General features: G+C 44.2%; 1 protein-coding gene across 1 annotated transcript; it reads left to right on the forward strand.

Moving 5' to 3' along the window:
• Nucleotides 1-403: 403 nt before the first annotated feature.
• LOC130190634 (glycine receptor subunit beta-like) lies at nucleotides 404-14,112 on the forward strand. The gene is made up of 9 exons (XM_056410144.1): nucleotides 404-458; nucleotides 2,681-2,748; nucleotides 3,017-3,243; nucleotides 3,805-3,887; nucleotides 5,191-5,328; nucleotides 9,114-9,266; nucleotides 11,115-11,263; nucleotides 12,714-12,869; nucleotides 13,406-14,112. Exons 1-9 carry the CDS (start codon nucleotides 419-421, stop codon nucleotides 13,697-13,699), a joined length of 1,308 nt encoding a protein of 435 aa, XP_056266119.1. The 5' UTR covers nucleotides 404-418; the 3' UTR covers nucleotides 13,700-14,112.
• The last annotated feature ends 1,814 nt before the right edge of the window (nucleotides 14,113-15,926 follow it).

The following is a 15,926-nucleotide window of genomic DNA, read 5'->3' on the forward strand; positions in this document are numbered from 1 at the left end:
TCTGGTCTTTTGCCATGATCAGGTCGGGTTATGTTATGCTCTTGAAAAGGTTTTTGATCCCTCACTACGTGAGCGCTTTCATTTTGTTCACTGCAGAACCGAAAAATAAAGTACTTACAAATACTTTATCTCTGTCTCCCGGGTCGTGCAATTGGGTCCTACTTCCTAAGTGTCTGAGGTCGTAACATAAATATTTAATTCTGGCTCTTTTCTGTTTCTGCTTTGCTCTGTTGTTAGGCCCATTTTGTCAATGTTGTGTCCAATGTTCACCCTCTTAAACTCAGCATTTTTGTGAGAAAATTTCAAGTGTTTTAAATATGTGTGTTAATAATTTGTATTCCAATTTAACAGCGATTTGACAGCAGACGAGTTGGCCCAGGTCCCTCCTAACTCCACCTCCAACATCTTGAACCGTCTGATGCTCAGTTATGACGCGAGAATAAGGCCTAACTTTCAAGGTAATGCCGCAGACTGTGTAGGTAAGTAGTGACACACATTTGGTTTACGGAAAGATGGACAGGACCAAATACTGTATATGCTTCTGTATGCTCGTCCAGAATCATAATAAAGTACTACAGTATAACCCAAAGAACATATATTTATGTCATAACAGTTTGAATTGGATCGGGTGCATTTGTTTTTTAATAGCATACTATTCATCAAATTATGTTTGTCTTTGGATGAATGCCTTAAAAAGCATAACATCAACTTACTTTACTTCTATTGTAATTTTTGCAGTTACTTTACAATTAAAACGAAATAAAATCAATACATAAATATAAAACACAATAACATACTATTCCTGCATAATGAGTATTTTACTTTTGTTTTATTAAGTCTATTTAGCTGATGTCAGCTTGAGAGTGTGTGTTGAGTGAATATAGTGCAGTGTGTGTGCAGTTTCCATGTCGGTGAATTCATTCTCTGGATATGTCATGAGGTGTCACGGATGTCGCAGCGAGAGAGGACCCAAATGCTGAGATAACTGCAAAAACTAATATTTAATTCCACAAACCAGACAGGACGACAAAACACGGAACAAACGGTACGAAGCCACCCTGGGAAATGAGACGAACAGGGTTTACATACACAGGCAGGTGCAGGTGATTGGACACTGGGGAACGAGACACAGGTGGACACAATGAGGGTGGGGCCAGCAATCACACAGAAGCAAACAATCAGGACCAGGGCAGACAATCACAGGGAGACAGATGACACAAGGACTTCAAAATACGACACAAAACGAGACACAAACTCCAGATCATGACAGGATAAGTGTCCGTGTCTCGCTTGTCACAGTGTTTTGTTCAAAATCCTTGTTAAAATGGTAACGGTATACTTTAGTCCTCATATCGGTACAAGCTATCGGCAAGTACCCAAATGTAAGTATTTGTAATATTTCTGAAAATACTATTGGTGCATCCCTACTAACAACATACACAGGTAATATAGTTAATGAATGTAGTTACCACATATGGTTGCAACATAATACAATATATAATAATACCATATAATAATAAACATTCATCATGTAAATATTTCATATATACTGTATATAAATATTTCTCATGGATAGATTTCCTATACGTTCTAAACATATATCTTGATATATGCAGATCTGTATTATGTGGTGACAATATATCATCCTATATATGTTGTAGAGTGAGGGCAAAAAACAGCAGAAGGAGTCAGATCCCGGTTTAGTCTTCAAATAAAAGGTTTCTTTAATTGAACCAAGCAGAACCACAGTCTCGCAACGGGAGGAAACAAAAATGATCTGACAACGTCATGCAGGAAGACACAGACTAAGATACACTGGGGAACAAGACACAGGTGGAAATAATGAGGGCGGGGCTAGATATTCACATGGAAGGAAACAATCAGGAACAAATAAGATAATCACAGGGAAGGAAGTGCAGGGAAACAGAGGAAACGAGAGACAGGGACTTCAAAATAAGAAAGGAAAACTCCAGATCATGACAAATTAGAACATATCAACATCCCTTTTGATATCGGGGCATATATGTCATGTATTATCTTCCCAGTTCGGGCCGATGGATCCTTGACGTGTTACTTTTCACTCCTTGTGGCAGAAAAGAGAACGCAGTTGGACTTCATGTAGCTGGAGCATAGTGTGTGGAAAGGTGGGGCACTTTGAAGTGCCACCACCGAGTGTACTATTAGTGTATCCATATATGGAATGTCCTGCTGGAGAAGGTGTTTCTCTAACCCTCCTGTTACCTTCAAATTTACTAATATATTTAACCCTTTTTGACCACAGCAATTATAACCTCCAGAAAATGATTAGAATTAATATTGTTTCCTAAGTTTAAATGTCAGGTACCTTTTGTTTGTTTGTTTGTTGAATACCTAAATAGCCCTTTAAATAAATTAAAAAGTTGATATTTCTTATATGTTTTACAACAGTGAAAAACAGCCTGGGGGCAAATTGAACCCAAAGAACACCGATGAGTACAAGTTGTGTACAGGACATTGAAAACATATGATTATGTGAATTTTATGTTTTCCCAGTTGTCCCCAATAAATTAGGAAAAGTCATGAAATATGAAGCAAAAAAAATTATGTCAATCATATTTTTAGAGACGTTAATACTTCTGTTGTACATGGAATAGAACGATCCGGCTTTATATCACTTCATGTTTGTCTATGTGTGTTTCAGGTAGCCCAGTTCAGTCTCGGGTGAACATCTTCATCAACAGCTTTGGGTCCATCCAGGAGACCACCATGGTGACACACACACACACACCACAGACACACGCAGCGTTGTTTTTCTATTTGGTTCAAAATTGGAAATGTTTTATTCATTAAGGTGAACCAAACCTTTTACTATGGTCAAAACACGGTGATATTATTACGAGTAACATTAACATTGTTAATATTGTGGTAATGTTAACATTGTAGTAACGGCAGAGGATGTACAAGTAGTCGTTGGAGTGGCAGCAGAAGAATGAGCAGGAGCACATGGAGACCATTACCAACATCTGCCTCTCTCCAGGACTACAGGTTGAACATATTCCTCCGCCAGCGATGGAACGACCCTCGCCTGCAACTCCCGACTGACTACAAGAGTGACTCCCTGACGGTTGACCCCAACATGTTCCAGTGTTTGTGGAAACCAGACCTTTTCTTTGCTAATGAGAAGACCGCAAACTTTCACGATGTCACACAAGACAACATTCTGCTCTTCATCTTCAGGAACGGAGATATCTTAATCAGTATGAGGTACTCCCACACTCATGTGTTCTCATCAATCTCCAGGAGTTTTAGCTTGTAGCAGATTTGATAGATATTAGGTATAATAGTTCATATCAAAATATTTGATGGTAAAATCCCAATCATGAATCAACTATAAACCCATGAATTAGTATAAAAAGGGGGTGTTATTCTTCATAAAGTTGTTGTATCTTATCTACAGTGAGTCTATCCAGGCATGTGTCCAACCGCTTAGTTGCCTGAGGACAGATTCTGGAAGTTTATTAGTTCAAATTTAAGGTTAAAGATAGTTTTCGTCATCATTGTTATTATCACATCTCAGCTTATATCATGTTTCTGTGGTAATCTGCAACGTCCTTCACACTTTGAATAGCATTCTCTCCACAGAGCCGCATGGTGTCTTTCAAAGTTACCACACGTCAATGTTGGTTTGTTGGTGGGGGAGTCCACAATAAAATATCTGTATCTAAAACAACTATTGGAAGGATTGCCTTGGAATCTGACTCAGACATTTCTATAACTTTTCACCTAGCGCTGTCATCAGGTCAAGAGGTGTGTGTGTGTGTGCAGGCTGTCGGTGACTCTGGCTTGTCCCTTGGATCTTCAACTCTTCCCAATGGACACACAGCGGTGTAAGATGCAGATGGAGAGCTGTGAGTACTCACACAAACACACACACACACTGTTTGATATTTACAGGGAATGAAACAGCTGTTGCCAGGTGTTGAAGTCAACTCATGGGGAGAGTGGTCGTCCTGTAACCACAAGGTAGCCGTCGAAGTGTCCTTGAGCAAGACACCCAACCCCCATAGTTGCTCCCTCAGGTTTCTTTCTGCCACTTTGCTGCTGCAGGGCACTTTATACTTGCATGAATGCTGCAACGCTACCAAAGATCAAAGCTCGCGTAACAGCCTCTTCTCCAGAGACATGTTTATGCCATTCAGTACAAATGTTGTGGGCCTCAGGAGCCCCGTGTTTGTTCTACGGCTGCAGCCCAAAACGGTCCTCAGCCAGTTCATTCAGTCCAGATGAACCTCCTGAGCATTGTTGATTAACACACATTGACACATTAAAGGGTGATTGGAATCAGACCACCGCCGTGCCTCAAACATTTTAAAGAACATTTACAACTTTTTCTCATTAAATATGGAAACAAATCTCTCAAACCATCAACTGACCTCGGCAGGGAGGAATCGGGAGTCAGCAGAACATTAGCCACTACCTTCCCCTCTGCAAGAAAATCTCTTCTCAATTTCCAATCGTATACGTAACACAATGTTTGCCTCATGTTGAATTTACTATGTGAGGAAAACAAATGCAGCCGATATGGAAATGCAACAAAAACTAAAATGACCAATTGAGGCCATTTACAAATGCCAGTCAATCCTCACAGAGCCAATGTGAATATACCCAACACAATTAAACACGTTGGAACAAAACATGTGGGGGAATATGCAGTAACAGGGCGGATAAAAAGGGGCGGGGGGGCACGAAGAAGAAAGGGGCAAAACATCCATCCATTACCTGTAACCCTGTATCGTATTCAGGGTCGTGGGGTGCTGAAGCTGATCACAGCTGTTGTTGGGGTGAAGGCATGTCCACCCTGGACAGGACGCGATGAAGAGTGCTGTTACATAGACAGACAACCATTCACGCTCACGCTCACCTCGGGCATCAATTACTCCAACCTGCATGTCTTTGGACTGCGGGAGGAAGCCGGAGAAGCTGACATGGGGGAGGACACACAACTCCCTTTGATGTGCTAGTGACCCCTCCCGCTGCGAGGCGTCACTAGCACATCACAGAGAAAAAAACAAAGAGTTTGGAAATACATTTTAAAATGAGACAATCTTGCATGATATAATGTACAGATAACTGGATATGTTTTGAAACTTATGTGACAACGGTGTTGATGCTGAACATAAATATGATTAATTTTTATGTTCAATGTTTTAGATGGCTATACCACCAGTGATCTTGTGTTCATGTGGCAGTCGGACCCAGTTCAGATGGATCAAATTGCTCTCCCGCAGTTTGATATCAGAGAAGAGGACATCATATACAAAAACTGCACAAAATTCTACAAAGGAACAGGTTAGTATGTATTAATCATATCATTATAATCATTTAACATAAACATGCATTTAGCAAATGAAAACTTTTTCATGATGTTGGTATTCTACTGGAAGGTATTATGGTAACACTCAAGGATAATGATTGAACTTTAATTGCGTTAAAAAGCAAAGCCCACCGGCTGGGCCAGGGATCTGTCTGTAAAGGATTTAACATGAATTGGACTAATCAAGAAAGAATATTATGAAATAATATAATGATGTTATCCACCATATTAAACAGCCTGGGCTACAAGAATAAGTAAGCCACTTGTACATGTTACAAACACAACTCAACCACCAAAGTATAACATTACCAGATATGAATTTACACAAATCCAAATTTGTAGAATCGCCTGAACGATCTGTAGCCTACTAAGACCTCTCAAAAAAAAGTTCTGCACAGTGTTCTCTTTGCAGAGAGACTGTTTACATGTTGGGCTATGATTTGGTTTAAACCTTTCAGCTGCGTCACTCTAAGGAGATAATAATCCTGGAACTGCTTCTTTTTTTTTTTACACAGATCTCACAAGCATTACATTTATTATAACACCAACATTATTCAAACAGCCCTTGTGGTTGAGGAGATAGACTCGTTTAAACATGGGTTTGCCAATATTTGCTATTTTCGCGAAAAAACAGCTGAGTTTATATTTAACAAATGGCATGCAAACTATCAGAGCTGTAATTATCAAAATAATAGATATGATTGGATTCATTCAAATGACATTTTATCAACATGTGTGTAACAGGACCACATCCGTTACCCGTGGGTTTCCCCCCCCAGCACCAAAGATCAGCCCGGAACCACGAGGTTTGGTTGGAAGACATGCTTTTATTCAGCAGCGCGCACACACACACCGAGCAGACCGCAACACTATGCCTCTGCTCACTCCCCTGAGGGCTTTTATGCGCGTGGCCTCGGCTGCTGACTGATTGCAAATCACCAGCAGCCGAGGCCAAATTAGCGACAGCTGCCACACTCCCCACCACCAGATTTAGGCCGGGGCTTCATCCGGCCTAACCTACTCCCCCTCCCCCCCTGAGAGCTTGGGCGGAGGAGGGGCCTCTGGGGGACCGGACTCAGGACGAGGAGGCTCTGGGGGACCGGGCTCAGGACGTGGGGGCTCTGGGGTCGACAGGGACGGGGGGACAGGGAGCTGAAGCCCGCCGGGACGGGGTACGGGCCGCTGGGGCCGGCCGGGATGGAGACGGAGATGGGGTAGCTGGCGCCGCCGCCGGGGCCCGGGGATCTGGGGTCGGCCTTCCACCGACGGGTGCTGGGGCTCGGAGGTCGGCAGCTCCGACGGCTCCTGGACCTCGGGGGTCGGCAGCTCCGACGGCTCGCAGGTCGGCAGCTCCGACTGGTACTGGGGCTCCGATGGGTCCTGGACCTCGGAGGTCGGCTGCTCCAACGGCTCCTGGACCTCGGGGGTCGGCAGCTCCGATGGGTCCTGGGGCTCGGAGGTCGGCTGCTCCAACGGCTCCTGGACCTCGGGGGTCGGCAGCTCCGACTGGTACTGGGGCTCGGAGGTCGGCTGCGCCAACGGCTCCTGGACCTCGGGGGTCGGCAGCTCCGACTGGTGCTGGGGCTCGGAGGTCGGCAGCTCCGACGGCTCCTGGACCTCGGGGGTCGGCAGCTCCGACGGCTCGCAGGTCGGCAGCTCCGACTGGTACTGGGGCTCCGACGGGTCCTGGACCTCGGAGGTCGGCTGCTCCAACGGCTCCTGGACCTCGGGGGTCGGCAGCTCCGATGGGTCCTGGGGCTCGGAGGTCGGCTGCTCCAACGGCTCCTGGACCTCGGGGGTCGGCAGCTCGGAGGTCGGCAGCTCCGACTGGTACTGGGGCTCGGAGGTCGGCTGCTCCAACGGCTCCTGGACCTCGGGGTTTGGCAGCTCCGATGGCACCTGGACCTCGGGGGTCGGCAGCTCCGAGGGCTCGGAGGTCGGCAGCTCCGACGGGTCCTGGACCTCGGGGGTCGGCTGCGGCGACGGGTCACGGGAGTCTGCCACAGCGCCGGCGGGTTTTGGAGGGTCTTGAGAAACAGGCGGTTCTCCTCCGCCTGTGCCCGCCCCATCTCCTCAATTCGGGCCAGTATCTGGCCCAAGCTGCTCATCAGCTCCTCCTCTGGTTTCCCAGGCTCCATCCCTTCCAGGTGCTGGGTTTCCGGGGGCCCCACGTTAGGCTCCAGTGTAACAGGACCACGTCCGTTACCTGTGGGTTTCCCCCCCCCCAGCACCAAAGATCAGCCCGGAACCACGAGGTTTGGTTGGAAGACATGCTTTTATTCAGCAGCGCGCACACACACCGAGCAGACCGCAACACTATGCCTCTGCTCACTCCCCTGCTCCACTCTCCACTGAGGGCTTTTATGAGCGTGGCCTCGGCTGCTGACTGATTGCAAATCACCAGCAGCCGAGGCCAAATTAGCGACAGCTGCCACAATGTGTTATGTAGACCCTATCTTGATTGGCTCAGTGGGTATTAAAGAGGAGTTGAGTTGAGGGGACATGGGATGTTAGTCGTGTAGTAGTTCAGCTTTTGGCTAAAGCCCCAAAGGCTCGACCTCAGAACCCAAAGTTTGCTGTTGACTAACCACACGAATATGATGTAGCCAGAGCCTTCAGTTATCAAGCTCCTCTTTTATGGAACCAGCTTCCACCTTCAGTCCGGGAGGCAGACACAGTCACCTCATTTAAGAGTAGACTCAAGACTTTCCTCTTTGACAGAGCTTATAGTTAGGGCTGAATCAGGTTCCTTTTTCAACGTTCAAGTCCGGCAAGAACGCCATTTTTTAAAACATTTGGCTGTGGTGCGACACAAGTGTGACACAACAAACTCAGCAATTCTTCTGTCACTTCAAATTTATCACTAATGCCCCTGTTGATTATGGCTAGCTGAGCATTCTCGGTTGTGTCTGTGCTTTCGTTGAGCGCCCCAGAGTGTGCAGTGAAGCCTCAGGCTTGCTCGCCTAACTGATCCCAAATGTCTCTAGATAGCTCGTTAATCCACTCTTCCACCGCGTTTAACCGATAGAGATATCGCTGAACAAGCTTTGGACACAGAATATCAGCGATATGCAACATGCAATCCTTCAGAAACTGCCCTTCGGAGAACGGCTTTCCTGCTTTGGCGATTAACTCACTCACCACATAAAACTTGCCTCAACTGGAGCATCGCCGTCCTTCTCGGCCTTATGAAAAATACTTTGCTGAGATGGGTGTCCTTTCTGAAACTGCGTGGCTCGTCTCCAGGTGCTTCTCATACTGTTCTCCGAGTTTAGTTGAGTAATGACGCTTGAGATTATATTCCTTTAAAACAGCTACTTTTTCTTTGCATATCAGGCAACTAACATTTCTATTAAACTCCACAGATAAATAGTGCAATGTGTCTGCAGCCAAACAACCAGCAAAGCCCCGCGTAACCTGCGTAAGCGGCTCTCTTCTTATCTAACAATGCCCGGCCATGTGCAGTTTCAGACCTTTGCCTTAAAGGATACGTCTGGTAATATTGAATTAATTGTGATGGTGTATTCATCTTAATACAACAAAATGACAGTCAAACCAAAGGGGCAAACACAAGAGTTCATTTAAATCCAAACCAAGCTGGTCAGTTGTGAAAGCACTCTAAATGTCAGCGTTATAAAAATAAAAACATTGTGGGTGTTTTTAGACTTTAAAATGTAGCCTTTTTTGTGAAAGTGAATACGAAGTCAGCTAAATCCATACAAAAGCTGTAAACAAATGTTTGTCCTCTGTGTGTTTCCAGGATACTACACCTGCGTTGAAGTGATCTTTACGTTGCGTCGGCAGGTTGGTTTCTACTTGATGGGAGTTTATGCGCCAACTCTGTTGCTTGTGGTTTTGTCCTGGTTATCATTCTGGATCAACCCTGATGCCTCCGCTGCCAGGGTGCCATTGGGTGAGTACCACACGTGTACATTTGACATGATGCATTTGCATCGATTAGCTTTCAAGTATGCCATATTTAATTATTTACCAAAGTTACGCACACTCACCGTCAGTAACTTTGGTAAATAATTTAACTTCTGCCACTGTCTATGTTTTAGGGGGTTTCTGATAAATATCTGTATCACTATCCTTGCTCACTGATATTTGACTTTGAAACAGTTGTTTCTTCATCCAGGAATTGAGGGAGGTTACTGTATCTCCACTGGAGAGACCTCATATAGAGGCATTCTTCAAACTCTCATTTAGTCATTTTCTAATCCATGTTCAACATGCAAAGTATTCTTCAACAGAGCATGCTCCACTTAGGATAGTAACTATTTTCTTCTATTTCCTCAGATCTCTAGAGCTTGGTCCTAAAAGTGTCCTTCTTATTTTTAGACTTGGTCACTGAGCATAACCACCTGGAGGAAGACCCCTCGCCGTGCATTCTAACTGGAAAACTTCACAAAAGCTTTTTCAGTTAATAAATAAGATCATGAGATGAATAAGATCATAAGATAAGATCAACACTGACAATTACATATTTGGCACTTTAAGGCCGGTATGTTGAGCATTTCAACATAGTAATGATTAAATGTTGTTAAATAGTGATACTCGTTTAAATCAGATGTACATATCTAAAACATAATGTTACCCCGTAAAAAGCTGGGGAGCTAACATGAGCAGAGCATGTTAGCTCATCATTAACTAGCATTAGCACTCCTATGCTACGCTAGCAGCTTAAGGCGTACCAAATGTAAAAAATGCTCTTTTGGCTTTTTAATGATGACAACTTGAATACAGACCTACCGGGCTTCACAGGAACACTGTTCTGTCTTCAGTTGTGATGGCCAGGTCATGTGACGGTTCACCTGACACTGTGATCTGTAGGCTTTGGCTTTTCGGTGCATCTTTTTCACCCGTTATTTTTGCCGCTGAATCCGTTCCACATCCTGGATTTGTCCCATAAATGGCACTTTTTGAGGATAATATTAATTCAGGGAGTGCAGTTAGTGACCGTGTGGGCTCCGTGGTAACCCTGACAGCTCGGGCCCTCATTAAAAAGAATGACATGTCTGTGTTGCCTGTCTAATGGACTGTCATCTTGTCTTCGTGGACAAAGGAGACACAAGTAATGAGAGGTGAAGTCAAGATAAATCCAGGCTAAAGTGTTGCAGGGATTGTCCACGCCCCTTTGGTTGCCCAAGGCAGCAGCTAATCTGTTCTTCTGTCAGGGCTGGGAGACTTAACGTTGGAGTGGATGTTTGCCAATTCCCCTTCAGTTTGACAGCTAGTGTGCCACTCTAATCCCGGAGCCAACGTAAGACATCGAATAACAGCAGTGAGCTCCTGATGGATTTGACTTTATCATGCTGTCAAGTGACGCCTACGCTCCATCAGGATGCTATTCCAGAACAGATTCTGCTGCCTGTTTTATAAATAATTAATGGAACATTTTTAGAGATAAATTCAAAATTGTTCGCATGCTGTAGTCACAGGCTGCATTTAGCTGGATCTGTCGATTCATCTGCTGGCACGAATGAAAATTGAAAAAATAAAATCATGTTTTATGAGAAGTGAATGCTGATGCATACAAAAGAACGTCTCTCTGTGGAGTATGGCGGCGACTACCAGGAGGAAGACAAGGAGTTATTTCGGACACAGCAACCGAGGTGCCTGTGGGGGAGGTGGACCCTGGACACTTGTTCCCTCCTGGGGCATCCATACAATATTAGGAGCATTACGTAATATTAAGACACTAATATTATGTCACGTCCCACGCGGTGGCATTAATGTGTGAACGTGTGTGTGTTTCCAGGTATTTTATCGGTTCTCTCTCTGTCCAGTGAGAGCATGCTCTTGGCGTCGGAGCTGCCAAAGGTCTCCTACGTAAAAGCCATCGATATCTGGCTCTTAACCTGTCTACTTTTTGGTTTCTCATCACTGGTGGAATACGCTGTCGTGCAGGTCAGTTCTTACACTCAAACTCACAGTACCTCTCCACACCTATCACCGGGGTTAAAGAGTCTGAGGATTATGGAAGAAGAATCGAGCAACAAGGGCGGTGCAAAGTCCTCGATGACTCGAAAAGAGAAAGGAGATCTTTTCTGTCATGTTGGAGTTAAAGGGACCTGTGATGCACTGTATACAGTATTACAGTTACAGCGATTATTATTCTGTATTCTCATGTGGGTCAAGTTTTCTCGCTGACTGTACACACACGTAGACGATCTACTCTTATATAATATAGGCTGCAGTACAAAATAACTGCTGATTTGTTGTTACCGTCACAGAACAAGACAACGACCCTACGACGTGGCACAAATTATTATGAATTTGTGGCAGACAGCATTACCCAATGTTTATTAAGACTCTCTTAACAACTGGCATGTAAAACGGTATGATTGTTAAGGGGTCTGGGAGTGAAGGTCAACACAAATGTACAGAAAACAGCAACCAGACGAAATACCCATAGTTTCATTTTCATTAATGATAAAAATCTGTCGAAATTCGGGCTGTGCAGAAAGTATTTTTAAAAATGTTGTTCAAAGCTTCCATTGTGGTTTTAAAATGAAGCTTTGGACGTCTCTCATCATATTTTATGATGTCATGACCTTAACAAATCTGGAAGAAGTATGATGTTATTGTGGTTATGAGCGCACCGAGGGTTCAGCGTCAACAGGAGGCTCCTGCTTGGACGGGTCGGACAGAAAGACACAAACACACACACATGCACGCAAACACACACACACAAACACACACACATACACGCAAACACACAAACACACACACACACACACACACTCACACAAACATACACACAAACACACACACATGCACGCAAACACACACACACACAAACACACAGAGAGTGAAGGAAAAGCTTTTGGACATCAAATAATTGGAAATTTAAAATGTTATCAGTATCTGTGGAGGCAAGCTGTGCTGGTGGAATTCACAAAATCCATACTCTCTCTCTCTCCCTCTCTCTCTCCCTTCTCTCAATTCAATTAAATTCTTTCGACTTTATTGGCATGGATGTTGCAACAATAATATTGCCAAAGCACCAAGACATAGCAACACAAAAAATATACAATTCATATGGATAATAATAATAATATGATACAGAAATAACTACCGGTAGTGACAGTCGCCCCCTCTTTCTTGGGAGGGACACAATAAACGATTACTGTGTGTGTGTGTGTGTGTGTGCGTGTGTGTGTTGGTCACTCACTGTCCCTGGTTGTGGCATGATGATGCAACAATGTGGGTGGGCTTTTCTTCTGATTCTTATTTATCCCATTTTAGGAGGAAGTGCATCTCTATCTCAACCTCACCTGTCGAACAGTGACTACATATTCTGTTTTCTTTTGTTTCTCTCTCTCTCCCTCTCTCTCCCTCTCCCTCGCTTCTCTAGGTGATGCTGAACAGTCCTACGAAGATTGAGGAGGAGAAAGCCAATATGGCAAGGAAAGAGAAAGTGTTGCAAAAGAAAGAAGAAAAGATGGCAAATAGAGCTAAAAACGCAGCGAATGGGACTGGAGGAACGCCCATACATGTCAACACTTTGCAGGTAAATCGGCCACGCAAGCAGCTCAACTCAATAGCTTAAAATCACAATTTGCCTCAGGGAGCTTACAGACGACATCCCCTCTGTCCCAGGACCCTCACATGGGAACAGGAAAAACTCCCCCCTAAAAAATCATTAAAAAATATATAGGCAGAATCCTGAAGGAGAGAAGCAGCGTGCATTCATATATTTCTGTCGCTTACATTATGTCATTGTGGCAACACATGTGAAGGATGATATTATTATCAAGAGAAAACAGGCTCATTTGGAATAATATGAAACTTGTAACGAGTAAATGAGACAGAATGTTATTGAACCAGCTCAACGTGCTGCCACTGCCTTCTCCTTAGAGTGTTAAAAACAAGCTCCCCCTCAATCAATGCTGAGACTGTGTGTGTCGTTAGGATGCAGCATCATACCCACAAACAAAGACATCGCATAAGAAGGCACATTGGCAATCCTTAATGTCGAAAAAAATTTAGAATGGACTCGTTTTTTTCTTATGATCTGACTCAGTGTTCGTCTCTGTGTCTGACCAGGTGGTAGAAACTCGCTGTAAGAAAGTTTGCACCTCCAAGTCGGACCTTCGTGCCAACGACTTCAGCATCGTTGGATCCCTCCCACGAGACTTTGAGCTGTCAAACTTTGACTGTTACGGTAAAGCGGTTGAGGTGTTGGGGCGCCTAAAGTCCCAGAACAAAACCAACAAGAAACCAGGGCCACCAAAGGCGATCATACCTGCTGCGGCCAAACGCGTCGACCTCTACGCACGGGCCCTCTTCCCCTTCTCCTTCCTCTTCTTCAATGTTGTCTACTGGTCCGTCTATCTGTGAGAGGGGAGAGGAGGAGGGTGCTGTGAAGCAGAGTGGTTCGTACCTTGTCGTTCTGTCCCCATACTGATACTGAAACTGCATTGAACTTGCAAATGACGCAGCAGATATTAAACGTGTACTATTTCAGAGCCATGTTTGCAGAGCTTGGTAGGCTGCTGTGGTTCCTGGGAGAAACTGTATTCACCAAAACCACTAAAGCTCTGGGATGTTCCCTTGAATCCCCTTAAAGCCCGGCATTAGGGAGGCCCTGCATGTGTGTCTCAGTGTGATGCAGCACAGCATATAAACGAAACCCTGCTGTGGTGATTAGAAATACAGGCTTTTTACCGGAAACACTTTGATGTTAACGGTACAGAGCTGACAAATGCCCAACACCAATTAAAGACATGTAAGAGAAATGAGAAAATAAATGTAAAGACATACAAAGATTAAATGAATAAGTATATTGTAAACCAGAGTAAAGCTATTTAATAAATCCTTACATATGTTGTCTATGTTTTTTCATCATTGTCTCATTTATATTTTCATGTATGATTTTTACAGATTATTGGTTTTGGGTTTCTGGGTTCTGTGCATGAAGTATAATTGTTCACTTTGCTTAATAAAAACATGTCAGATGAGAGGTTCACTGTCCTACCTGTGCTAATGCAAAGGTACGGTGACCCTCGGGAGCTCCTCCTCCAGTAGCTGATGGCGTCTTAGCTTCGCCGGTGCCGTTGTCACATCTACTGAAGACTTTCGATGTGACCCAAGGCGTCAGAGAAAGGAGAGGCGGCTTCCCCTCGACGAAGAACCTGTTGAATTATGAACACCTGGAGATGAAACTGGGAGGAAGAGGAGGGCGGATCCAGATCTAAATCCAGGTATTGCAAAAGCGAGCGCAGCGGCAGCTAGCGTGACTGCAGCACTCCGTGAGGCGGCGCTCCGTCTTTAAAGCAGGCCACGTGTGGTTTCAGTCTTGACGCAGCGTGGCCGAGGTAACCGCTCCTCTCAGACGCAGTCTGAAGCGCTAACCGTTAGCTTCAGACGACGGTAGCAATGCCATCGCTGTAGTCGCTTTGGATAAAATGTAATGTAATGTATGACAAATAATGATGTAATGTAGCTAAGTGCTGTTGTATGTAAATGGTACGTACAGGGGAAACCATTCAGTAAATGGTAAGCAGGGTGCCAATAGTTCATAATAATGGTGTGAAATAAACATGTTATGGGTAGTGTTGCAGCATGGTCATGGATGCAACATGCTCAATGTGGTGGATGTTATTATATGTTTCCTTAGTATTTAGAGCCTGCGTATGTATAGCTGATGTCGTCTGCTAAAATGACTTTTATTATCAGCTGTTGTCTACAATGCAGCTCACTGGACCCTCTCAGTCTCTCTTCAGGGGGAAAACAAGAGGAACTCAACAACCCCTTTTGGGGATTCACACCCACGGACGTACAGACCGAGGAAGCTAAAATATTGTTTTGAGAATCGCTCACGCACACAAATTCGTTGCTGATGGGAGACAGAGACGTGTTTTGTAAATTGAGTCAACGGTTTTATTGAAGGAATCAAAAAGAATCCAATATGCAGCGACGGGAGCTGTTAGGGAGGAAAGATTATTAATGGACTAATGAAAATGACTGAAACCAATAAGGGAATAAACATGAATTATTTATGAAAAGCCTTACTAAAAAGCAATCAAGGGTTGCCGTGGTGATGGTAAGTGTCATGGTACTCCTTGATGAGAGAGGGCTTTTAAATCAGCTTTGCAGACAAAAACAACATAACTGATAATGCTTGAATGTCTTACGGGAGAGTAAGGAACCGTTAACCCTCCTGTTATGTGTCTTACATACAGCCGTGATGTTCCGGGTCAATGTGACCCGCTGAATGTTGACTCATCCAGACGTTGTCAGAAACCAAACAATCCTAATAACTATAGTTTGTTCCTCATCACCAACACCATGACTAACGATTCAATCAGTTTTTAGTGGAATGGAGTTATTCACCCCTCCATAGATCCGAGTTCAATCAGGAGAACTCATTCATTTTAATGAAAAATGCATGTTCAAACTATTTTGTATAGGTACATTGGAAAAATCTAGATATGAATCGCATCACCATAAGATCCTACATTTTATTTGCATTTTGTAACTTTTGCTTTTCGTGGGGTGATGTCGATAAATAGAGATGAGACACCCGCTCACTCAAAATCAAGCCAAATAAGTCATAAAGATTTGT

Source organism: Pseudoliparis swirei, chromosome 24 (genome assembly GCF_029220125.1).
Source record: "Pseudoliparis swirei isolate HS2019 ecotype Mariana Trench chromosome 24, NWPU_hadal_v1, whole genome shotgun sequence".
Classification (NCBI taxonomy): Eukaryota; Metazoa; Chordata; class Actinopteri; order Perciformes; family Liparidae; genus Pseudoliparis; species Pseudoliparis swirei.

Excerpts from the sequence above, each read along its gene's own strand:
- LOC130190634 (XM_056410144.1), top strand. The coding sequence starts at position 419 with ATGCTCAGTTATGACGCGAGAATAAGGCCTAACTTTCAAG. Across the intron at positions 9,267-11,114 it reads CGCTGCCAGGGTGCCATTGG|GTATTTTATCGGTTCTCTCT; the intron begins GTGAGTACCACA and ends GTGTGTTTCCAG. Across the intron at positions 12,870-13,405 it reads TACATGTCAACACTTTGCAG|GTGGTAGAAACTCGCTGTAA; the intron begins GTAAATCGGCCA and ends GTGTCTGACCAG.